Here is a 26,674-nt window from a genome sequence, read left to right on the forward strand (position 1 = left end):
GCTTGGCTTTGGCGTCGGCGTCTCTCCAGCGCCGGGGCGCTAGGCCGGTGTCTCTCCGTGAGCTGCGGGTAAAGTGCCCCCGGCAAGAGCGCGCGAAGGGCCGCCACCCGCGCGGCGTTGGCTCTGGCGTCGGGGTCGTTGTGTCGTGACAACGACGCCGGTGGCCGTTTCCGAGACAGCAGGTGCGGCCGCTTTAGCCCCAAGCGGGCTCCGCGGCTGCCTAGCGGGTGTCAGCGAGCGCCCGACCCTTCTCTTCGCGGACTCCACGCCAAGCAGCGACCCTGAGCCGACAGCCGGAGCGCCCGGCAATGGCGGCCTCGACGGCCTCGCACCGGCCGATCAAGGGGATCTTGAAGAACAAGACCTCTACGACTTCCTCTGTGGTGGCGTCGGCCGACCAGCCCCGCGGGAGTGTCGAAGAGGAGCTGAGGTGAGAGTTGGGAGGGATGGCCGGAGGAGCCCCTCCTTCCCGGCTGGCGGCCTGGCGCGCCGCCGCCGTTACCGACCTGACCCCGACACCGAGCGCGGGCAGGCTCCGCTGCGAGGATGCGGCTCCGGCGCCGCTCCGGTCTCCTCCTCCTCCGGCTAGCCGCGGGGTGGAGTGATGTTAAAGAAGGCAGGACCGATGACGTTTATCGTGTTTCCTTTTTTTTTTTTTTTTAGTATATGTGCATCTATAACATTTTTTAAACAGACGTGATCTTTTAACTTCCTGTAATTGGGAACATTAAAGAATCGAACTGAAGCTTCAGAGCTTCCACTGTTCAGCATTTATTATTTCTTAACCTCATCTCGAGGAATCTAAAATTCTTCGATATTTAAAGTGTATTTTCTTGTCTTGGAACCCTTTAACATTTAGGTTCAAGGTAATAAGATCCCTCAAGAAAGACCATTTCCCCATTAGCATCGTGCCACACTCTCTTAATTCCTGGTTTGTCACTATTTCTGTGCTAAGAGAAACCAGAATTTTCCAAGTCCTTGATCTATATTTAATGGAAAGCTATTTATTTCTAATTATTTTTGCATCTGCTGGAACTAAAGTTTTGAGTGCTTTCTAGTTTTGGGACCTGTTCAAAGACATATCTAAGCTCAGAACAGTTCAGAGAGGAGCAACTTAATGCCCCAGTGATATTTTAGTTGCTTTTGCATACTCTGCAAATACACATTTAAAAAGGTGTTGACCTGAAGCGTTGTTTGTAATAGTAATAGTTGGAAACAACCCAAAGTCCATTAGTGAGAACTGATAAAATATTAATTATGGTACATTTGTATAATGGAACAATATACCAGTCTTTAAAGAAGAATGCGATAGGCATTTATGTACAGAGAAAGGTATCCAAGGTGCAGTGCTCTATGAAAAAAATGTTACAGTACAGTATCTATAGAATAAAATATAGTGCTGGGTTAGAAGTGCAAGAGGGCTTAGGTTATACTAAAAATTAAAAATGTAAGGACTCTACATTCTGGAAATAAGGCTGAAGAAAAGTTGTTAAAATTTGTAGTTACGAGGCTAAAATGAGGATGTTCATGAAATCTTAGAATATTGGAACTAGGGCATTCCTGTATGAAAGATCTAATTAGGATCATGAAAGGTACTAGTACTTGGTAGTGATAAATTTATAGGGACTCGTGCTATCTTGAAGAAAATACTAAGTAGGATCACAACTTAGAATTGTGCCTTGGGGTTGGAAACGACCTTAGTTTTGTCTAGCAACTCCTCCATGCGTGTGTTCTTAGATACTTGAATCTTATATTCCCTCACATGTAATTGTCCAACCTCTATTTGGGGTAAGCCACTGTAAGTGGGGGTGGTGGTGGGGAATTGGATGGTTGTGGGTCATGGAATTAAGAAAACAGAATCTCACCAGAACATAACGGTAGCGGGAAGGCCAAGATAGTTAAAAGATAAATAAAATAACTATAGAAGTCTCTAATGCAGCTTCAGGTTTTTCAGCAGCAGGAATGTGGTCCTCACTGGCATTTGTTATTTAGCTGTTCTCTAGTGTGAGCTTCTTTTTGTTGGATACCAAGTGGCTTAATCTTTTTCTCCTTCTCTGCCTACTTAATTTCTGTTTATTCTCAGCTTTGATCTACTGTAATTTGCCATGGCCCCACTCTGTGGGTTGCCTCTTATCTCTGTTATTGGCTGGGGTTTACATTCAGATCTTTCTGCCCCAAAGGCCACTGTACTAGACAAACTCAACTATCTATGTAGGGCTGCTTCTGTAGGAGCTGCTGGCAGGGCAGATTCACTTAAAAGGGACTTTTGCAAGGTAGGTAACTAACTCATCTAGTTAGAGGGTTATAGTCCTATCTTCAGAGAAAGCTATAGAGCACTAATACATTGGAGTTTATGGTGTTTAGTTCCAAGTGATGAAAGGGATGGGCTTTTTCGTGACCATTGTTATGTGACTGTAAAGCAAAGAAACGAATTCTATTACTAATACAATATTGTTGTAGTCTGTTTTCTGTTGCTTATAATGGAATACCTGAAACTGGGTAATTTATAAATTACCAAAGTTTATTTTACAAAATTTATTTTACACAGTTCTAGAGGCTGGGATGTCCAAGGTCAAGGAGGTGCATCTGTTGAGTGTCTTCTTGTTGGCGGGATCTCTCTGTAGAGTCCCAAGGCAGCACAGGGCATCACATGGTGAGGGGGCTGAGCATGCTAGCTCAGGTTTGTCTTCCTCTTATAAAGCCACCAGTCCCTTTAATGATAACCCGTTAATTGATGAATGGATAATCCATTCATGAGAGCAAAGCCCTCATGGCCCAATTACCTTTTAAATGCCCCACCTCTCAATACTGGCACATTGGGAATCAAGTTTCAGCATAAGTTTCAGAGGGGACAAACATTCAAACCAGAACAAATATACATTATTATTAATGTCACAGATCATGCAAATAATATTGGTAACTCTATGGGAAGTTACTCATAAAGAAGGTTTGAACAGAAACAATAAAACTATGTAGTTGGCCCACTGTAGCTACGGATTTTGCATCCACAGATTCAACCTACTATGGATCAAAAACATTTAATAAAATAACAATACAATATTTTTTTTTTTTTTTGAGACAGAGTCTCACTCTGTTGCCCAGGCTAGAGTGCCATGGCGTCAGCCTAGTTCACAGCAACCTCAAACTCCTGGGCTCAAGTGATCTTCCTGCCTCAGCTTCCTGGGTAGCTGGGACTACAGGCATGTGCTGCCATGCCTGGCTAATTTTTTCTATATATTTTTAGTTGTCTGGCTAATTTCTTTCTATTTTTAGTAGAGACAGGGTCTCACTCTTGCTCAGGCTGGTCTCGAATTCCTGAGCTCAAGCGATCCTCCCGCCTCAGCCTCCTAGAGTGCTAGGATTACAGGTATGAGCCACTGCGCCCGGCCAACAATTTTTTAAAATACAAATTTTTTTAAAAAATACAGTATAACAACTATTTCCACAGCATTTACATTGTATTAAGTATTATAAATAATCTAGAGATGATTTAAATTATACAGAAAGGTATGCATAGGTTATGTGCAAATACTTCACTATTTTATAGAAGAGACTTGAGCATTGCACATTTTCATATCCAAGGAGGGTTCTGAAACCAATTCCCCACAGATACCAAGGGATGACTAGCTGAATACATTTGAAACAAGCATTTTGTAATGTTTAATTTTAATTTAATTACAACCAGTATTCCCCCTTTTGTATAAAAAATACTGAAAATAAATAGCTCTTGCAATTACAATACACTTAGAATTCAGAAACTTACAAAGGTAATGTAATACTCTAACTTGAAATGCTAGAACACAGAGTATAAAGAAGAATCTCATATTAATGTGAAAATGACAAGAGATCTAAGTTGATTGTCATTACAGTAATAATGTCCTATAAAGTCCTGATAGACACTGAGTTAACGAGTACTAAACCCTTAGCTCCTAGGGAAATGTGGGGTTGAATTCCTACAAGCCTCTGGTCACATTTTCATCACTTAATCAATACATAACATTGTTTTCTGTGTATTTCTATTTAAAGACATCTTATTTAATATATATTGTTAGTTTGTTAACATTGAACCTCACAGCCAACAGCACTATAACTCCTACATGAAGAAAATTTGTCTAACGTGTTATTTTCTCCAAGTAAGTCCTACATGACAGCCTTCTTGCACTTAGGAACACTAGATAGCACTTTACACTTGGAAGCCATTTTATACATGAAATTCATCAACAAAAATGCAAAAACATGGTACTAAACAGACCTTGAAAAGGATACTGTTTTACAGTATGTGAGCTAAATCAAGAAGGCATAGCATCCCCTTGTTTGACCTCAGTCAGGAACATAATGCCTCAGCTGGGGATGGGTGCAATGGGTAACTCAAATTTTCCCCTGCTCTGCATATGTCTACGAGTGATCAATAAAGTGCCTCAAATGTTGATTTGGGGATTACAAATTTTAGCAAGTAGGTAATGAGGATGAACCCTATCTTTTATTGGTGCCTTTATCAGGTAAAATACAGTGGGATATTACTAAGGGATTTTTTTTAAGGAAAAAATTTCAAACACACTTCAAATATGTATGTTTATAATTCATACACATATATACTACTATCCTTAGATAATTATCAAGACTAAATAGACCCTTAAAGTGAGGTTCATATAAAGCCATATTTCAAATATTTCTATTTTTTTAATCCAGTGCTTGTCAGAACTGATCAAGGGGGGTTTGTTTATTTTTTTGTATGACTGAGTGCTGTTATTATTCTCTCTATACCTTGCATTGACACTATTTTCTTCAAGGAGTGATTTCTTCAGGTACCAGTTTTTGAGGGTCAGTTAAATTAAAACTGGATAGAACTCATAAATCCACATAATTAGGCATAGATAAATCTCAGTACATTGCAACACTGTTGAACTAGTTTGAACACCAGTGTCATCTCCTATGATTGTGGAATTTTCGTTATTCTTTCAGAACACCTTGAATGTAGTGCACAACTTGTGAGGGTCTAACTTAATAGACCAGAGTACATATGTGTTTTTCATTGAAAACAAGACACTGTTGATTCTACGAGATACCACCAAGAAAGAAAAAACACTGCCAATTATGATTATGAGATCCAATCGATTCTAATACATATTCTTTTTCAGAGGTATAAAAATGTGCATTTGGAATTATTGATAATATATTAAATGTTATTAAAGCCTATCTTGTGAGAAGTATTATAGTTCAGTGGTAAATCTGGAGGCAGACTGCCTGGGTTCGGATCCTGTCTGCCACTTAATAGCAAATTTTATTAGCTGTGATTTTCAGTGAGTTATTCATTATATCTGTGCCTTAGTTTAAGATTAAATGAATTAATAAATGCAAAGTGTTTAAGCCAGTGCCTCACCCTTAAATGTTAGCCTTATTGTAATAGAAATAAATGTAGAAATTCATTTTTCCCACATCTCAGTGGGTTGTTTTACACAGTCTGCTTTGGGGTAGTCCACTACTCTGTTCAATTCAAATTTTATAGTAGCCTTAGGTAATATGCAAGCACATTCTGCTTGAAAAAAATTTGTGCTTGGACTAATGATTTTGATTGATACAATTTAAGGTATAAGCACACTCTGACTTTGTCTTTTTCTGTCTATAAAGTGATGTGGAATGTTATAGTCAAAGGCTCACTGAGTAAAATAAAAAGTTTGTTTCCAGAAGTTACTCTTTGCTTGCTTGTAATTGCTTTCATTGTTAAATTTTAATTTAATTGTTCAGTATTGTTGTCAGGTTTCAAAGTCTTTTTTTTTTTTTTTTTTTTTTTTTTTTTTTTTTTTTGAGACAGAGTCTCACTCTGTTGCCCAGGCTAGAGTGAGTGCCGTGGCGTCAGCCTAGCTCACAGCAACCTCAAACTCCTGAGCTCAAGCGATCCTCCTGTCTCAGCCTCCCGAGTAGCTGGGACTACAGGCATGCACCACCATGCCCGGCTAATTTTTTCTATACATATTTTTAGCTGTCCATATAATTTCTTTCTATTTTTAGTAGAGGTGGGGTCTCGCTCTTGCTCAGGCTGGTCTCGAACTCCTGAGCTCAAACGATCCGCCCACCTCGGCCTCCCAGAGTGCTAGGATTACAGGCGTGAGCCACCGCGCCCGGCCCAAAGTCTTATATTTTGTCAGTCTACTACGTAAATTGAATCTTCATTTAAAGAAAGAACCATTTATTGAAATGTACAATTAAATTTAAACACCTTGAGGCAAAATTCTGCTTCCCACTCCAAGCACAACCAAAATTATCAAATGATCAAGTCACGTGTAACAAGAAGTACCAGTAGGTCTTTTAGATGGCACCATTTGAGCTAACAAAGTGAAAGTGAGAAGTGGTGACTTTTTCAGGACCAGATTTAGGCTGTAAGAAAACTAGTCACCCAAGAGGGAGGGGGCAACCTGAAACCAGCAGGTGCTTTCACCGTACAGCAGATCTGCATTGTAAATGGTGGTGCCCCTGTTTTTGTCTGTGGAGATACCCTAAGAAGGTCATACAGTTCATGATGGTATTGGAATTAAACTCAGGTTCACTCCTGGGGTTTTGTTATTCCGCAGCTAGTGTTAATTCTACCAAAACTTTAGAGATGCTAATTTTCATATCCACTGTCCTCTGCTAACAGTTTCTTCTGCTTTACTTTCTACCTAAAAGTTCCCAGCATTGGAGCTGTTGTTTTATATCCTTATTTAAATGCCTATTATTGCAGAATATTGTTATCTTTCTTGGATCTGAGTACTTCTAAAGATTTCTTTTTCTCTTAGTGTTATGTTGAGCAAACGGAAAAAGCTTCCATTCACAGTGGAAAGTAAATTAAACTCCAAACAGACTGGGAAAAACTGGGGGTTTATATAATGTGGTTTATGTATATAAATCTAAATAACTCATGCAAATTTATGGGAACATTTCCAATAGATAGGCCAAGGATGTAAATGTGATTCACACAAGCAAAGTAAAAAAAGTATTTTTCATATTATTAGGTAATCAACAAAGAAACACAAAACAGTTTTTAAATACTATTTTATATCTGCTGAGGTGGAAAAAACATACACACAAATACCCAATCCTAACATGTTTTGGTAATTATTTGGGACATTATAAATGGTCCTCTTTTAAAAAAAAATGCTATGTATGGTAACATGGAATGAACTATCAAAGTTCTTAATAATTTTTCTTTTAAGAGCTAGGTTCTTGCTCTGAGTCCCAGACGGGAGTGCAATGGCACAGTTATAGCTCGCCGCAGCCTCACACTCCTGGCTAACGGGATCTGCCCACCTCAGCCTCCCAAGTAGCTGGGTTTACAAGCGTGTACTACCAGGCCTGGCTAATTTTTTAAAAAACTTTTTTGTAGAGACAGGGTCTCACTATGTTGCCCAGGCCTCAAACTCCTGGCCTCAAGTGCTCCTTCCACCCTGGTCTCCCAAAGCACTGGGATTAAAGGCAATAAATTTTAACTCAAACACCTGTACTAGCAAAGTATCAAATTTTATTCTTAATTTTAAGAAAACATATTTCTGCTTGTGTTCTGTAGTTCTTTTTCTTCTTATCTTGCAAAAAAGATTTACAAGAGTGTTGGGGTTCCCTCCCATTAGAGATACTTTTTAAACTCTAAAGGTCCATCTTCATTTTCTTTCTATCCTAACCAACAGTGACAATAAATTATCATTTTAATTCAATATTGGTAACATCATTTAGGAAATAACTTGTTTTGCTTTGAGATTAGGAAGGGTGCAACAAGGTCATTAATATGTGTTTAGTTTTTTAAGTATTTTATTGTAATGCACGTATAGCAAAGTGTTTTAAATGTAAAGTGTAAGAAAATATTATAAGGCAAACACCCACGTAACCACCATCCTAGTCAAGAATATTTCTATTACCTCAGAAATGTCACTTGCCTTTTCTAATTAGTCTCCTCCTTCCCCCTAGTAGAAACCACTATCCTGACTTTTGTGGTAATCGCTGAAGTATACATCCCTACACTTTAGTTTGCCTGCTTTTGAACTTTATGTAAATGGAGATATGCTAGTTTTCTTTTACAGTAACTTTAATAGGAAATGTTTATGGGGGAACATTTAGTTACAGTATTACAAATCTCCACTTGATTATTAATTGGATGCTTTCTTCACAAAATTAACCTACTCTTAAAACTTGTGTCCATTTTTTTCATTATCCTACTAGTGAGAAGCTTCCTTTTTTCTTTTTCTTTTTTTTTTTTTTTTGAGACAGAGTCTCGCTCTGTTGCCCGGGCTAGAGTGCCGTGGCGTCAGCCTAGCTCACAGCAACCTCAAACTCCTGGGCTCAAGCAATCCTCCTGCCTCAGCTTCCCAAGTAGCTGAGACTACAGGCATGCACCACCATGCCTGGCTAATTTTTTCTGTATATTTTTAGTTGTCCAGCTAATTTCTTTTTATTTTTAGTAGAGATGAGGTCTTGCTCTTGCTCAGGCTGGTCTCGACCTCCTGAGCTCAAACGATCCACCTGCCTCGGCCTCCCAGAGTGCTAGGATTAGAGGCGTGAGTGAGCCACCACGCCCGGCCTGGAAGCCTCTTGATCATTTCTGCTATCTTAAATCTTTAGAAGTGTATCTCTTTTCACTGTGAGTTTCCTTATATAGAATATGGTATAAGCAGACCTAATCATTTACTTTCTAAGTTTATAGAAATTTGTATGTTGTAGAGCTATGTAGCAAAATAAAATTTTTGAAACTGTAGATTTAGAGAGAAATAGAAAAATGTTTTTTAGAAAGAAATACTCATACTGTAGCATATCTTAAATATTTCAAAATCATTTAAATTTTGAGTCTTAACAGGGCAAAGGTAGAAGGAATTCAGTACAAAAGCAATTTAAACTTCTTTTCAGAATGCCATATCTAAACCAAATCCCTACAGTGCTAAGTGAGATCTTGTTTCAGATTCTTAACCCAAGACTTTAGATTTTAAAATCATAAAAGGCTGGTCCAAAAGTATTGAGTTACCTCAATTGATTTTTCACAGTCACAGATTGAACTCCTTATTTTGCTCTTTCCTCCCTTCTCACTACTGCATTTGATTAGTAAATAAATAAATAAAAATTTAAAACTATAATTTAAAAGTTAAAAATAAATAAAATCATAAAAACTATATTTGTGTGGTACTTTTATAATTTGGTTTCACAGACATTATTTCAGTTGGTTCAACAACTCTAAATCATAAGGATTGTTACTAAAATCTCATTTTATTATTAATTTCCATGTAGAGTGCAGTTGACCTTTGAACTACAAGCATTGGGGCACTGACACCCTCCCCCACCCTGGAAGTCAGAAATCCACATCTAACTTTTGACTCCCCAAGACTTAACTGCAAATAGCCTGCTATTGACTGGGAAGCCTTACTTACAACATAAGTAGTCGATTAACACATATCTTGTATATTATGTGTATTGTATACTGTATTCTTACAATAAAGTAAGCTAGAGAAAATAAAATGTTAAAATCATAAGAGAAAATATATTTACTATTAAGTGGAAGTGGATCATCATAAAGGTCTTCATCCTTGTCTTCACATTGAGTAGGCTGAGGAGGAGGAAGAGGAGGGGTTAGTCTTGCTGTCTGAGGGTGATAGAAGAGGTGGAAGGAAAGGCAGACGCACAAGGTGTAACTTTATGGAAACACATCATAATTTCTGTCTGACTTTTGCTTTTCCATTTCTCTAAAAATGTTTCTATGTTATACCAATCCGTCTTCTGTTTGCTTTAGTTTCAGTGTGCATGTCATAGAAGGGTCTGTATTGTAAAAGAAATCAAAAGCAGTCTACAATAGTCAGAAACCTTCTGCCAGATTGTCTAATAACAATTTGTTTTCTGGCACTGCTACTTCTGCATCTTCTTCAATTTCTGGCTCTGGTTCAGAATTTCTCATCTCCATCAAATCATCTGTTAATTCCTCTGGTGTGATGTCTTGTTAGCTCTTGAATTTCTCCAAGATCCATATCTTGAAACTCTTCACTCTGTTACTTCCCCCCACCTTTTTTTGACCACAATCTGTTTTATGATTTTCTTGATTGGCTCTATCTTAAATCTGTGAAGTCATGTACAACATCTGGACACAGTTTTCTCCAGCAGGAATTCATTGTTTTGGGATTGATGGCTTTCATAGCTTTTCTATAACAGTGGCATCTTCAGTGATGTAATCCTTCCAGACTTTCGTGATGTTCTTTCTGCTGGGGTTCTCTTCCATAGCATTGACAATTCTTTCCATAGAGTATTATGTGTAATGGGCCTTAAGGGTCCTTAGGACCCTCTGATCTAGAGGCTAAATTAGAGACATGTTTGGAGGTGAGTAGACCACTTTGACAGCCTTTGGTATTGAGCTCATGGGGTTCTTGGTGGCCAGAGACTTTGTCTGGTATCAGAAGAACTTTAAAAGGCAGCCCTTTACTGGCAAGGTACTACCTGATCTCATTGATGGAACCAGTCCAGAAAAAGGGTTCTTGTCCAGGCCTTCTTATTGTATTTATACAACCAAAAGACTGGCAGCTGTTGTTCATCTTTTCCCTTCAAGGCTCGGGAGTTAACAGCTTTATAGATAAGTACAGTACTGATCATAAACCCTAGTGCATTTGCAGAAAACAGTAGAGTTAACTTATCCCTTCTTACCTTAAATGCTGGAGCTCATTTCTCTTCCTTACTGATAAATATCCTTTATTTATTGGTGGCATATTTTTCTAGAATAGGGCACTTTCTGTGCATTAAAACGTATTCAGGGGCCAGGCACAGTGGCTCACGCCTGTAATCCTAGCACTCTGGGAGGCCGAGGCGGGAGGATCGCTCGAGGTCAGGAGTTCGAGACCAGCCTGAGCAAGAGCGAGACCCTGTCTCTACTAAAAATAGAAAGAAATGATTTGGACAGCTAAAAAATATATATAGAAAAAATTAGCTGGGCATGGTGGCGCATACCTGTAGTCCCAGCTACTCGGGAGGCTGAGGCAGTAGGATCGCTTGAGCCCAGGAGTTTGAGGTTGCTGTGAGCTAGGCAGATGCCACGGCACTCTAGCCCGGGCAACAGAGTGAGACTCTGTCTCAAAAAAAAAATAAAAATAAAAATAAAAAAACCTATTCAGGCAGATACCCTTTTTTCTCAATGATTTTCTTAATGATCTCTAGGAATTTGTCTGCTGCCTCTTGGTCAGCAGAAGCTGCTTCTCCTGTTATCTTGACATTTTTTAAGCTAAACCTCTTTCAAAATTATCAAACCATCCTTTGCTGGCGTAAATTCTTCAGGTTTATATCCTTTACCTTCCTTTTGCTTTTAAGTTACCGTATGAAAACCACTTTTTTCAAATTGTATTAGAATCTATAGCTATTCCTTTCTTGTAGCAGTCCTGCATCCACATAAAAGCTGCATTTTCAATACAAGATAAAAAGTGCAAGGTTTTTGTGCCTGTTGGTGTAGCTGTAGCAATACCTTCATGAATTTTCTTTTTCTTTTTTTTTTATAGTGGTCCTTACACTGGAAATCAATATTGTTAAAGCAAGATCTGTTTACCCAGTCTAGTTTAATCAAATGACTTTTTTCAAATACTACTCACATTTTATTTTGAGTAGTTGAAAATTCAGGTGAATTGAGCGAATATCCATGAATTCCATTCTGAATGAACAAAGCAGTTCTTTAAGCAAGAAGTGTTGTTTCTCTGCTTAAAAATAATGACTTATATGTCTTAATTTTTAACTTATAAATAAGCTTTTAAGACTTTGACTCTTTCATGGTGAAAAGACTTTAGGCAACTTCTGACGTTGATTTTTTTTGGGGGAAATAGGAGTTGTAGTGTCAGTCACCTGTGGAATATCTGTCTGGGCCTACCTTTACCTCTTGAGAAAATGAAGGGTAGGTAAGATTTGTAAGGAATCTGTAGTCGAAATTGCTTGGTTTGCAGTGGAAAGTTATTTAGCTTTACAAAAGAAGGTGATTCGGACACGTGCTACAACATGGATGAACCTTGAAGACATTATGCTAAGTGAAATAAGCCAGTTACACAAATACTATATGATTTCACTTAGGTACATAGAGTAGTCAAATTCATAGAAACAGGAAATAGAATGGTGGTCAGGTGGTTTCCTGGAGGGAGGGGGGAATGGGGAATTCGTGTTTAATAGGTACAGAGTTTCAGTTGGGGAAGATGAAAAAGTTCTGGAGATGGATGGATGGTGATGGTTATTTAATGCCACAGAATTGTACACTTAAAAATGGTTAGTGCTTGCTTCAGCAGCACATACACTAAAATTAGAACAGTACAGAGAAGATTAGCCAAAAAAAAAAAAAGTTAAAATGGTGGATTTTATGGTATGTATATTTTACCATAATAAAAGATGAAGGAAAAAGCGCTTAGTCTGAAATGGGGACACTGTGGGTACTTGAGGGTAGAAAGCAAGAGAACATAAAATCAGACTCACCTGCCAGGAATGGGCACATGTAATTTTTAAGGTGACTCATTAAACCCTTTTGAGAGCATGGAGAAGGGAATATGACAGTAACATGTAAGTATGTCATTCTTCAAGGGCATTTCAGGATCTGGGAAATTGAAGATATCTACAGTAAAACCTCACCAGTTTGGATCAAATGCAGAAAGGATGAGTTCAATCAGCGTAACATTTATATTGATTTTTTTTAAAGCAATTTTATTTTCAAGTACATAACAGAGTCACAAACTGTATATGTAACAAGATAATGTTGGCTTGTAAAGAGGTCTTTGAGGTCCTTTTTAATGAATAGATAATTTGCAATTAGGCATTTAATTATTGAGCACTTTAGTAGTGGTACAAATACTTTATTGGATTTAAATTGATGTTCCTAAAGTACTTATAAAGCATTTCTGTTTCTCTTCAAGTAAATCTGAGTACACCATTTCTTAAATGCTTATTTTTCTAGATTCAGAATTAATTAAGCTATAATTTTATTTGCAATTTAATTCTTTATTTAGTGGTATCTGAGTTTAATGAGACTTTCTCTATAGTTTTATGTTCTGATTGTTACGGATATCTCTGAAGAAATTATGCCAAGGAAATGTTTCTGTTATTATATATTTTTATGCTTCCTGTACACTGATCCTGGGGTTTTTTGTTTGTTTGTTTATCAAACAGGTACCAGTATTTATTAATAGATCAAAAATCCTTAACTACTGACATGAGGCAATGTGTGGATTTTCATTTTAGTTATTAATTCTGTAGTTCAAATGATGACTAAGCATGTCATAATATGTAATAGTGTTTTGAAGCCCTGATGTAGATTCTGAATACTGTGTTTTTAATATGTGGGCACTAAGTGTTCTATAAAATATGTACCAACATTTTACTTTAATTACTTAATTGCTTTTACCATAAGTCAATTTCTATTCCAAGAAAGTATATGTAAAAATAGAGATTAGTAGTCAAAAAGAAGTTGAAATACGGGATTTGAATGTTTGTGAATTTTAAATGTGTAGGTTTATCTTTTACGGCATTGGGAAAATTTTTGTTTTCTTTTCAATTTTAGTAAAAAGTCCCAGAAGTGGGATGAAATGAACATCCTGGCAACATATCATCCAGCCGACAAGGACTATGGTTTAATGAAAATAGATGAACCAAGCACTCCTTACCATAGGTAATGTTACATAGACATTCCTGTTGTAACTTGTTTCTGTTGTGCATTTGATATGAGCATCTGGATGACAGCCAATTTGAATTTATGTTTTATATTTGTTACTGGAGCAGTAGTCAATAACCTAACTGCATTTTTTGAGTAATAGTAGAAGTAATGTGTTACTTTAAAATTATGGAATCCATTTTGTACATTGTACAATTGTAGAAAACATTTATTTGTTGCACTTCTGTGGTCATTAGCTACTAATGATGCACAAAGATTAGTGAGTTTCGCCTTCCTTGAAAGGAAGGTGAGATTTGGTCTTGTTTGCTTCCCAAGTGGAAATCAGGGGCTTACTCAGTCTCTTTGCAAAAAAGGATAACTGCATGGATGATAACTCTGTTTTAACACGCTGAAAGACAGGTGGTCATTACTACTATATCCTGTCCTTATTTTTGAACTTATGTAATATTGTAGTTGAGACAATTACATTGTGATTTTTGGCAGTTTCACGTCTCAGAATTTTTTAAATGAATTGCAAAATGACAGTGTGGCAATAACCAGTAAGAAGACAAAAATAATGCACCAAAAAGCATTGTAAGTAAGAAAAGCATTGTAAAAAGCAAAGTAAGAAGTTGGAGATTCTAAATAAGTAGAAATACCTAATTGAGATTGTGCCATAACTTGTATTGAATAAGTAAAGATTTCCAGGACTGGAATATTTTGTCATTGAAGTAAGACAACATAAATACAGGAGTTACCATGAAAATAGAGTTAAGAAATACTGTATTTTAAATCAACAGATGAAAACTTTGGAAAATAATTTGAGATAACTCGATACTAACAAAAACAATAAAAATAAGAATACAGATTGTGACAAGGGTAGAAAGAAATAATGAAATAGGAGGTACAGATACTAAAACCCAATACTAATGAAATTTGAGTGAAGAAATAGACATTTTATAAAGTTTTATACATTATTTTTCCCCTAATTCCAAGTATATACTTCAAAACATGTCTACTTTTTCTTCCTTCCTTCCTTCCTTCCTTCCTTTTCCTTCTTTCTTTTCTTTTCTTTTCGTCTTTTCTTTTCTTTTTTCCTTTCTTTCTTTCTCTTTGTTTCTTTCTTTCTCTGTCCTCCTTTCTTTCCTTTCCTTCTTTTCCTTCTTTCTTTCTTTGTTTCTTTCCTTCTTTCTTTCCTTTCTTTCCCTCTTCCTCCTTTCCTTTCCTTCCCTCCCTCCCTCTCTTTCTTTTCTTTTCTTTCTTTCTTTCTTTTCTTCGTTCTCTCTCTCCCCCATCCCCCTTTCTTTATTTCTTTCTTCTTTTCTTTTCTTTCCTTTCTTTGTTTCTTTGATTCTCACTACATTGCCCAGGCTGGAAACAGTGGCTATTCACAATCACAGCCATAGTGTGGTACTACAGCTTCTCGGCTCAATTGATCCTCCCACCTCAGCCTCCCAAGTAGCTGGAACTATAGGCACATGCCACTGTAGCCAACTTCTGAAACATTTCTTAAAACTTTGATTGTACCAGAATCCAAAGTCAGGGCTTTCTTCCTTTTCAATAAATGTAGTGGCCATCCCTCACTTACTTGTGTAGTTGGGGATGACCATCCTAAAAGAGTTAAGATCTGGTGTGATTTTAAAAAGTAGTTGTGGTCGTTATTTTTTGACCATTTATATTGAAAATATTATATGAATGATAGGTATTTGCTGCAAAGTTACTTTGTCCCTAAGTAATTAAGAATAAATGTATGCACAGATACATGTGCTCAGCTTTTGTCAATTCCTTTCATAGCTCTTTTTTTTTTGGGGGGGGGGACAGTGTCTTACTCTGTTGCCTGGGCTAGAGTGCAGTGGCATCGTCATAGCTCACAGCAACCTCAAACTCTTGGGCTCAAGCGATCCTCTTAGCTCAGCTTCCCAAGTAGTTGGGACTATAGGCTTGCACCACCATGCCCAGCAAGACAGGTACTTGCTGTGTTGCTCAGGCTGATCTTGAACTCTTGGTCTCAAGCAATCCTCCTGCCTTAGCCTCCCAAAGTGCTAGGATTATAGGTGTGAGCCACTGCACCGAGCCAGAAGATGCTTTTTATAGACATCATGTATTACTACTTAAGAATCTCACAGTATTACATTATACAGAAAGTTATTATTCCTTTTATATACATGTATAAACACATGCATACAATTCATCTGTAAATTTTATAACATAAATAGAATTTTCTATAGGACAATTCCACAAATTGACAAATTTGTTTATTTTACCCTACTCTGCTTAATTAAATCCAATAATGTAGATGAGTTTATTTCAACTTCCCTTGGAAAAAGAGTATAATCTAAACTATAGCACTTAACTTATCTCCTTAATTAACCAGCAAATGTATAAATTGACAGTTTTTTCTATATAACTGGGTTCTGTTTTATAGGGCTTTCAGGGCTTCAGAACTAAGGATGCTTGTTTTTGCAATGAAGTGGGAGCAAATTTTTCATTAGAGGGTCGAGTGGGAAAGCTAAATAGCTTTTAAATTTCCTGAATGAGGTCCTTAGGATCCAATTTTGTTATTTTACCTAGTCCTGTATCTGTTACATCATTTGTCTTGACTATAAGATTGACATACAAATACTTATTCTAAAACTAAACAGTGGTTTTTTTTGCATTACTTATTCCCTCCCATTTGATGGAATCATTCAAACTTTGTAGTGTTTTTATTTTTTTCTGATGTTCAAGTTTTCAGTATTGTTGTCCCTCAATATCCATGGGGAACTGGTTCCAGGACCCCCTTCAGATACCAAAATCCATAGACACTCAAGTCCCTGATACAAACAGGCATTGTATTTGCATATAACCTATGCACATCGTCTTGAATACTTTAAATCATCTCTAGGTTACTTATAATACATAATACAATGTAAATGCTATGTAAATAGTTGTTACATTGTTTAGACAGGAATAATGTCAAGAAAAGCGTCTGTCCATTTTCAGTACAGCTGCAGTTTTTATTTTGTTGGTTGAATCATCAGTTGGTTGAATCCACTGATGTAGAACTTATGGATATGGAGGGCTATTTTTATGATTACTTTTTCTTTTAATCAGTTGGAGTCTTGTCTTGGTTTGTGCTATGCTTTTAAATATTTGCATTGAATAGAAACTATTTAAAAGTTAAACCTCAAAGATGATGACAGAGCTATAAATATATTGATATATTAAACTAGGTTGATAGAATTATGTTTTTCTACCTTGTTTTTCTTGTTGAAAAATTATATTTCAAGTATTAATTACAATGTGCTTGTCATCCTAGCATGATAGGCGATGATGAAGATGCACATAGTGATTCAGAAACCACTGAAGCCATGACTCCAGATATCTTAGCTAAGAAGTAAGTACTGATGACAAAAGCATTTTCACTTATGCTGTTTTTAGTTGTACAGAGTTAAAGGCATTTTACGTCGCTTTACTTGTACAAGTATAAAATAAATGAAAGGCTAAGTTTAGATTTTTCATATCAATTTTTGCGATCTTATTTCTTGATTAAAATCAAGGTATGCAGGTGGCAGGAAGACTAGGGTACCTGAACCTGGGATACTGAAGTATGTCACTTCCCTGTTTTTTTTTTTTTAAATGCCCTGCCACTTATGTTTTAAAAATATTAATAGACGTGAGAAAAGCAAAAAAGAAGTAAATTCATAAAATAAAAACTCTCTTCCTTTGCTGTTCTTGATTTTAGCACCCATTCCACTATTCTTGTTGCTTATTGGTTTCTATATCCATTTCTATTCTCTAGCTTTTTATTTTCCTCATCAGATTATTGCTAGCATATTAATGATCTTTAGATGTTTTTATGAGACTCAAAAGTTGAATAAGACTCTTAAATAATAAAAGAATATCAAAGTGTTAATTTCTTTGTAAATGGTTGTTGTATAGATTAGCTGCTGCTGAAGGCTCGGAGCTAAAGTATCGGGTTCGGGAACAAGAAAGCAGTGGAGAGGAAGAGAGTGACCTCTCACCGGAAGAACAAGGTAGTTTCTTTCCTTTACTGTTTTAAGGATGATGGTAATAATTTTTGCTAAAATAAGTCCATTATTTGGAAGATCGGCAGATGGTTTTCTTTTTTGGAAAGTGGAGGATAGGAAAATGGAAAGCAACATTTTTATAATTCAGATTCTACTTGTGAGGGTTCATTGTGTAATAGTTTTTTTCCCCCTAATTTCAAAGTATTACCGTCTTTAAAAGTAGTTGTAAGTGGCCAGGTGTGGTGGCTCACACCTGTAATCTTAGTACTTTGGGAGGCTGAGGCAGAAGGATCACTTGGACCCAGGAGTTCGAGACCAGTCTGGGCAATAACAAGACCCCATCTCTACAAAAAAAATTTTAAAAATTAGCCAAGCATAGTGGTGCAAGCCTTGTAATCCCAGCTACTTGGGAGGCTGAGGCAGGATGATTGCTTAAGCCCAGGAGTATGGGGTTGCAGTGAGCTGTAATGATGCCACTGCACTGTATCCTGGGCAATAGAGTGAGAACTTGTCTCAGAAAAAAAAAAAGTAATTACAAGTATTCCTTTCAGTGTACTTTCTAGTGCAACTTGGGAGCCTGGAGGCGGGAGAATCACTGGAGCCCAAGAGTTTGAGGCTGCAGGCTAGGATTGTGCCATTGCACACCAGCCTAGGCTGGAGACTCCATCTCTTTTTAAAATAATTAATTAGTTAATTAATGCTTTTAGAGTCATTGACTGGATGGCCTTAAAGTACATAGCTGTAATAGCTAATTTCCCATTTGCTTGTGCTTTTTCTGTTGTTAGACAATGGTACAACTTATCAAATGAACAGTCTTTATGAGGTCCCATCAAACTGAAAGAACAATAGTGTCATAGGAAAGATCAGGACAGCCCTCTTCTTAACAGGGATGGAAGAGGCTCTTGTAGCCCATACAGCACGTACACAGTTAAGACGTTGCTGCCTGCTCATGGTTTCTGTTTTCACAAGTAACAGTAGTTACCTGTAGAGGTGGGAAGAAAAGGAATGTATTTTATCTTTGTTGCGTTTTTTTTTTTGTTTTTTGTTTTTTTTTTTTTTGAGACAGAGTCTTACTTTGTTGCCCGGGCTAGAGTGCCGTGGCATCAGCCTAGCTCACAGCAACCTCAAACTCCTGGGCTCAAGCGATCCTCCTGCCTCAGCCTCCCGAGTAGCTGGGACTACAGGCATGCGCTACCATGCCTGGCTAATTTTTTCTATATGTATTTTTAGTTGTCCAGATAATTTCTTTCTATTTTTAGTAGAGACGGAGTCTCGCTTTTGCTCAGGCTGGTCTCGAACTCCTGACCTCGAGCGGTCCACCCGCCTCGGCCTCCCAGAGTGCTAGGATTACAGGCGTGAGCCACTGCGCCCGGCCTTCTTTGTTGCTTTTTATGCTTTCTGAACCATGAGAACGTATAATATTCTCAAGAATTTAAAAATTGTGTATAGTTTATTTTCAACTATTTCTTAAGGAAAAACCAAGCCTGTGTATGGGGAGGAAAAATGCAAGAAAAACACAAACACAAAAAAGAAGAAGAAAGGAAATAGAGTAGAAGTGTACTTGAAGCTTTACAATGTGGGGACTACCTGTACTCTAAAGAAGCTGAGAAAAAATTTTAGAACTGGCTGGGCGCGGTGGCTCAAACCTGTAATCCTAGCACTCTGGGAGGCCGAGGCGGGAGGATCACTCGAGGTCAGGAGTTCAAGACCAGCCTGAGCAAGAGCGAGACCCCGTCTCTACTAAAAAATAAAAAGAAATTATCTGGCCAATTAAAAATATATATAGAGGCCGGGCGCGGTGGCTCACGCCTGTAATCCTAGCACTGTGGGAGGCCGAGGCGGGTGGATCGCTCGAGGTCAGGAGTTCAAGACCAGCCTGAGCAAGAGTGAGACCCCGTCTCTACTAAAAATAGAAAGAAATTATATGGACAACTAAAATATATATATACAAAAAAAAAAAAAAAAAAAATTAGCCAGGCATGGTGGCACATGCCTGTAGTCCCAGCTACTCGGGAGGCTGAGGCAGTAGGATCGCTTAAGCCCAGGAGTCTGAGGTTGCTGTGAGCTAGACTGACGCCACGGCACTCACTCTAGCCCGGGCAACAGAGTGAGACTCTGTCTCAGAAAAAAAAAAAAAAAAAAAAAAAAAAATATATATATATATATATATATATATATATATATAGAAAAAATTAGCCAGGCATGGTGGTGGCATGCCTGTAGTCCCAGCTACTTGGGAGGCTGAGGCAGGAGGATCGCTTAAGCCCAGGAGTTTGAGGTTGTTGTGAGCTAGGCTGATGCCACGACACTCTAGCCCAGGCAACAAAGCAGGACTCTCTCAAAAAAAAAAAAAACAACCAAAACCACCCAAAACTTTAGAGCTAAGACTCCAAATATTTTCTAGTTAACTGTCAGGATCTCTTGTCACATGTAGCTGCTAAGGTATAATTTGCTACTGTTTCCTGTCATCTTTAGAATACAGCCTGTTCAACAGAACCGTGATGGTCTGAACCTAATATTTGTATAAGAATAATTTCACATGTAACGTATTCCCAATTTGTATCTCTTTTACTCTCAGTGATTTGACTTATTTTCCAAAAATATATCCCCAAGAGGTCCTTGAAAAGGGTTTCAAATACAAATTGTTTTTAATTTGTTTCCTCATTGCTCTCTAAAAACATGATCTATTGAGAATAGAAAATTTATTATTAATGTATATTGTCAGTTTTCATAAAGGTATCATTGTTCCTTGAGTTGTAGTTCCACGAGTTAGCCAGCAGGGGGAGCCATTTGACTGATTATAATTTCATTAATTCAGTTTCCACTGGTAGAATTACTGAATTACATAGGTGTTGTTTTAATTAATTACATGTCTGAAAAATCATTGTTTATTGACAGCAGAGATTCTTGGGAAAAAGTTTTCTTGTAAGGTATAGCCTAGCAATTAAAATTATTGACTATGGAGTTAGACAAACCTGTTTGTGCTCCAGGTATGCCACTTGACTAATTTGCTTAATTTCTCTGAGCCTCAGTTTCCTCATTTGTAAATTAGGAGCTGTAAAAATACTTACTTTAGGATGTATCCATAAAAAGTAAAAGTAGGTACAAAAAGAATAATTCATTTGTTTAGTTCATACAGGTAGTTGACCATTATTAGATCTGGGCCTGAAACCTAAATGTTCTTATACTCTTTGCATTATGTTGCTCTGCCATGTAAGGATTATAAATAAAGTGAATATAAATTTTCAAAGAAGATTGACACCACTTATCTTAGCAGCTTTCTGTGAAATGAATACTTTGCATATTTTAAGTGATATAATTAATATTGATGATTCCAAAATTGTAATATATTTATAAGAAGCAAAACTCAGTTCAACGTATTAGAATTAGAAAGAATTTTCTCAGACTACGTAAATAGCATTCATAAAAGAGAAATACAATAATATTAATTCCTAAGAATAATAAAGTGCAAATTAAAACAGTATCATGGTACCTTTCTTTCCTTGCAGATCAACAAAGATTAAAAAGAATGACAGTTCTCTTTTAGTATGAATGTGGAGAAATAGGTTACTCATACAGTAACATTGGTGGGTATGAAAAATTGGCCATTCTGGAGGGCAGGTTTTTTGAAGTATTTTTGACCAAGTCCCACTCAGTATACATGTACACATAATGACAAAAGTAAAAAATTTTACAAAACAGTACTCGCCTTTACTATATATGATACATTCCAATTTATTTTACTTCATCTTCTTAAATGTTGGTTGTTACCTATGAAAGAGTCATAATGCACAGTTTGAACAACACTGGCTTATATTGAGAAAAATAGTAAAATAAATGTACAAATATATATATATTACACCATGAAAACATTGAAAATGTAAAGGAGATAATCAGAAATCTTTGCGAATAGGGAATTAAATTATAACTCAGTACCTTGTAACCATGTAAAAATTATGTATATCTGCTATGTACGAGGCAGAATGTTTACCTATATATATGTTCATATACTTTACTGTCTAAACTGGGTCATCGTTATAGTTCTGTCAAGAAATAGGCACAAATTGAGACTGCCCTGTACAAACTGGATACATATTCATCTTAATAATACATTAAATGGGAAAATAAAACAGTATATGATACATTTTTATAAAAACATCCTACAGTTATAAAATACTGTTAATGGTAATTTCTGAGTGAGGAAATTAAGAGGTTTTTGGGGTTTTCTTAAGTTTCTACTGTGAACATGTGTTACCTTGTAATGAAAAAAAGTGTTACCTTAGTAAATTTACCTGTGGTAGTGGAGGCTAGTAGAACAATTATTTTTTGTTATTTTTTAATATTGCTTTTATATCATTTGAATACTTGAAAGACATCACTAAAAATTTAGTCATGAGGATTTGGTCTTTTTATTTATTTATTTTTTCAATTTTATTCCTCTCTATAATATGGTACCCTCAAGAGCAAACATGTCACAAAATTAATTTATAAAGATATCTGGCAAGATCTTGGTAATTTGAAACAAATGTTTATAGAGTGATGTTATGGATGTTAGTCTCAGAACTTTCCCTCTCCCTTATCCAAATAGAGAAAGAAAAGTGATTAATGAGTAGTGACATGAAGATTTTTTTAAATATCAGTATAGATTATAATAAAATTAAGAGAATTAGAGCACATTAAGAAAGTATTTTGAATCACCTTATGAGAGATGTCTTTATGCTTTTTTGACATTAAGATATTTTAATGAAACTTTAATAAATCAATGGTGAATGAATTTTAATGTTCTTCATTGACAAAATAAACAGTTGGCAATTTTATGTTGACCCCCTCTTTTTTGTTTTCTTAATTTACTGGTCTAAGAAGAATTATTTCTTCATAAACTGTTGCTCTTTAAGGTGCCATCTATTAATACAATCAGTTGTGTTTCTATGGTAAAGGCTATAAATGAGAGAATAATCTGGAATCACTTCACCGTTCCTTTATAAACAGGTTTCTCTTAAAATTACTCTGGGAATGAGGTTATGTTTTTAGCCAGCAGTGTTTTAAATCTTGGCAGTTTCTTAACAAATAATAAGGATTTTTTTCTTAATTATAAAAATAGAAAATATGAAAATACTCAGACTACCCCATGCATTAACCACTGTTAATTGTTGAGTCTTATTTTCTGTGTTCATGGGTGCAGGCTTAGTACATAATATATATAGTATATGGTACTGTTGCTTGCCTTTTTTTCCCCCATTCAACTCTTTCTGGATAATTTTCCCATATCTTTAAATTTTCTTCACAAATATAACTTCTCCCATCCAAGTGCTAACCAGGCCTGACCCTGCTTAGCTTCTGAGATCTGACGAGATCGGGCACGTTCAGGGTGGTGTGACCATAGACACACAAATACAACTTCTAATGGCTCTATCTTGTTCCTGTTCTCCATTGAGATGTTCTTGAACTATTTAAAGCAGATGTTGGCAAACTTTTTCTGTAAAGCACCAGATGGTAAATATTTTAGATTTTACACATCCAGTGGTCTCTATTGCAGACTACTCTATTCTGCCATTGAGCACAAAAACAGGCTTAAACATGACAAAAACAAATGAGTATGATTGTATTTCAGTAAAACTTTATTTACAAAACAGGCATGGGTCAATCCTTGAGATAAGACTTCCTAAGGTTACTTTCTTGTATCTTACAGAAAAAAGGCGACAATTTGAAATGAAAAGAAAGCTTCACTACAATGAAGGACTGAATATTAAATTAGCTAGACAATTAATTTCAAAAGACCTACATGATGATGAGGAAGATGAAGAAATGTCGGAGACTACACATGGAGAAAGCATGAATACAGAACAATCAAATCAAGGTTAGATGTTTTGAAAATATCACTGAGACTTTTGTGATCCTCTGTGCCTGAAATAATATACTTTATTTTGCTTTAAACTTGTGAGAAAACTTCAGAAAATTTTACTGAGATTCACTTATTATTATGAAATATGTTTCTAAAGTTTCAATCCCAGTAGGGAATTTCAGAATAATAAAGCTTTTATGCCCAGAGTTGTTTTCAAAGAAAATGTTTTTAATATGGAAAGTTTGTTTTGACATTTCTTTTCTTTGGTACAGAGTATGTTGTATCTTTTCAGTGTTGATTCTTTTGACTATTAGATTGACAAATTATTTGATTTTTTTTTTTTTTTGAAGTCTTGGACAGCCAGCCCCTGTAGCCTAGCAACCCTTGATCAGTCATAGGAAATAGATTTTATTTATTTATTTTTTATAAACTGTTACTCTGGTATTTACTGAAGGTGAATCTTCTACACCACAAATGAAGTTTTTTGTTTTGTTTTGTTTTGTTTTTTTGCCCATTGCCTACTCTTTGTACTTGCATTACTTATGCTTTTCAGTCGAGGTATAACTTATTTTATTTATGGTGCCTAGAATGGTTAAGTCTCAGGAAAATAGATAATTATATTACTGTTTTGGTGAGCATAGTATGAAATATGAATGAATAATTCTATGATACATCCTGATGAGTCACTGTCTTGTAGTATCAGAATTACAGTATTTTTTGTTATTCCATATTTAGCCTTTTAGTCTGTTTCATACAGGATTTCATTTCTATTGTATGTATACACCACAGTCTGTTTAGCTTCTATTTAACTTAAAGTTCATCTTAAGTAGTAGTTCTTACATATCTCTCTTCCTTTTTTTTTTAGTCTATTCATTTTTAGATTATCTATCTTCTAGTTGCCCTGGAGTCTTTGTTTCTCCTTTTACCTATATCTTGATGGTTTCTTTCGGTGTATTCAAATAGATGCTTTTGGTTATAACTTTTCATCAATTTTTACTCAGACTTTCAGTATCAACTCTCAGTGACTTGTACTAAGGTGTTCGGAATACCCCTCATTTGCCATTTGCCACTGGAAATTAGTGCCAGCTCCACTGTGCCTAAGATTAAAGGGGCTTTCTATTTTTTTTTAAGCCACAGCTTCTGAAAAATAACTCTGGCGTTTTGTCCATCTCTGCTAATAAGACATTAAATTTCACACATTTAGTATATAAATGTATTTTTTCATTTAAGCATAATAGATGATTCAAATTTGTATGAGCTCAGTGCCTGATTTTTCTTCAATGAAGATAAAGTACTCCTCACATAGGAGTTTGGAGTATGTCCTGCTTAGCATCATAAAACTCAGAAGGATAGGATAAGGCTTAGGGAAATAAGTTCCTTATTTGTCCCTTACCCTTTTGGGGCTCTTAAAGACATTTTATCAGCTTTTTAAATTTCCAGGGTTTATAGAACCCATTACTTTTTTGAGCATTGGCAGTCTCTTCCCTCTCCCATTCCCACCTGCTTTATTGGAGAAAAGTGGCATGTTTAGACCGTTAGCTAATATTTTATAGTTTTGAGATAATAAATAGAAATCTTTTTATAGCTTCAGATATTTGAGTTGTAGTAAACCCTTAGCTTTCCACCTGTGATTTATTCAGTCTGAAACCTGTTTGTCCTATTACCAAGTAGACACTTCTATTCTGCTCTTTAGAATATTTTAGGGGGGTATACAGATCTTTCATATTAGTCTAATTCAGCCTACATGAAATATACCTTACTTGTTTTTAATATTGTTGTATTTGTTTATCATCCATGCCAATGTTAGGGAACTTTAGCCAAGGTTGGCAATACACAACAAATTATGTTGACTTGTTTTTCTTTTATCTTTGCAGGATCTACTACAAGTGACCAACAGCAAAACAAATCACAAAGTTCATAGAAGATATTTGTTCAATACTGTAATTGTTTGTTAGATCCAGACCCTGTTACTATAATACACTGCTTCTTGTTCTCCACAGTTTATGACTTAAGTACCAAAATGCATACCAGTTATTATATATTGCCAAGAATTAAATGATAACCTTAGAGACTGAGTAGACTGAAAATGCCTAATTGATATCTTGTGCCTAGTACTTCACCACAAATACAATGTAATGTCATCAGTCCAAAACTGCATTACTTTTGTAAGAACACTGGTTAATTTGTATAAGATACTATATAGCTTTTTATGCTTTAGAGGTTAAACAATATTTTTTGGGAGGGGGAACTAATTTATTTTCGTCACTTCTAGATGTGGAAGCTCTTATAAAAATTTTTTTTTTTTTTTCTAAATCAAAAGCCAATTGAAACAACAGGATATATAGGCTGATAAATAGTCAGGCTAAAAAGTATTTTAACATTTGTCTTCAACTTGATTTATCTGTTGAATTGAAAAGAATTATAAGAGTTAACTGTTACATTTTCTGACCTACTACCTTTAAAATTCCTATTGGGTTTCTTTGTGTTTACAAGGAAAGTATTGAACTTTCTCTCATCAAAACTACCTTTTTTTCCCCCACAAATAAATTATCAGGTTAAACTTGCATTTAACGTCTGCTCTGATTGTTTTTGGGGTTTTTTTGTACATTGGGCAGACTCCAGATCAATTTTTTTAATAAACATAATTCTTGTGTAGCTATCCCAGCATTCCCTTTATGTATCTGTCTTAACCTCCTTTTGTTTCCTATTCCTTTCCACACATATTTACATAATCCTTTACCTTTTAAAGGATGATAAAGATTGTCATGACATGAGGAACTCTCTTCCTCTCACATGTTCTGCCATTTGCTGCAATAAAGACATTCTTATTTTGACCATCAATGCCCATTAGTTCTTCTAAAACATGAAGAAAATAGATTGAGTAGCAGTAGTACTGTAGGTAGGAAATACAGTTCAACTGCTGAATTTCTACACCTCTCTGATTTACAGCTTGCTAATTAAATTGCTGTTATTAGTTTGTTTGACTTCATTAGACTTTAGAAAATAACTGAGGTTTTTTTGCATGATGAGAGAATTGTGTGTAACCAGTGATATGATTGTTTACAGAAGTAAGCCTGAACATTTTTTAATTTAAAACCTTTACATAGTCCCTGCTTTAAGGGAATACAATAATGTTATACTGTGACAAATGTACTTTATTCTTCTAACACAATAAGAATTATTTGGATCTTTTTCCTGAAATGAAGTGCAGGAAAGTCC

At 36.0% G+C, this 26,674-nt stretch overlaps 1 protein-coding gene and 1 pseudogene across 3 annotated transcripts; both read left to right on the plus strand.

The window, feature by feature from the left end:
* Positions 1 to 12: 12 nt before the first annotated feature.
* On the plus strand, positions 13 to 26,674 carry PPP1R2 (protein phosphatase 1 regulatory inhibitor subunit 2). 3 transcript variants are annotated; one of them, XM_069472754.1, is made up of 6 exons: positions 13 to 430; positions 13,514 to 13,621; positions 16,902 to 16,979; positions 17,525 to 17,619; positions 23,303 to 23,470; positions 25,330 to 26,674. In XM_069472754.1, exons 1-6 carry the CDS (start codon positions 309 to 311, stop codon positions 25,374 to 25,376), a joined length of 618 nt encoding a protein of 205 aa, XP_069328855.1. In that variant the 5' UTR covers positions 13 to 308; the 3' UTR covers positions 25,377 to 26,674. The 3 variants fall into 3 exon arrangements, with proteins under 3 accessions (XP_069328855.1, XP_069328856.1, XP_069328857.1); XM_069472755.1 differs by having other exon boundaries at positions 17,525 to 17,622; positions 25,330 to 25,833; XM_069472756.1 differs by lacking the exon at positions 16,902 to 16,979 and having other exon boundaries at positions 25,330 to 25,833.
* On the plus strand, positions 18,462 to 18,656 carry LOC138389031 (U6atac minor spliceosomal RNA; annotated as a pseudogene).

Source organism: Eulemur rufifrons, chromosome 7, assembly GCF_041146395.1.
Source record: "Eulemur rufifrons isolate Redbay chromosome 7, OSU_ERuf_1, whole genome shotgun sequence".
Lineage (NCBI taxonomy): Eukaryota > Metazoa > Chordata > Mammalia > Primates > Lemuridae > Eulemur > Eulemur rufifrons.

Coding starts and splice junctions, on each gene's coding strand:
- PPP1R2 (XM_069472755.1), top strand. CDS start 309: ATGGCGGCCTCGACGGCCTCGCACCGGCCGATCAAGGGGATCTTGAAG. Junction 431..13,513: donor AGTGTCGAAGAGGAGCTGAG/GTGAGAGTTGGG, acceptor TTTCAATTTTAG/TAAAAAGTCCCAGAAGTGGG. Junction 17,623..23,302: donor CTCACCGGAAGAACAAGGTA/GTTTCTTTCCTT, acceptor TGTATCTTACAG/AAAAAAGGCGACAATTTGAA.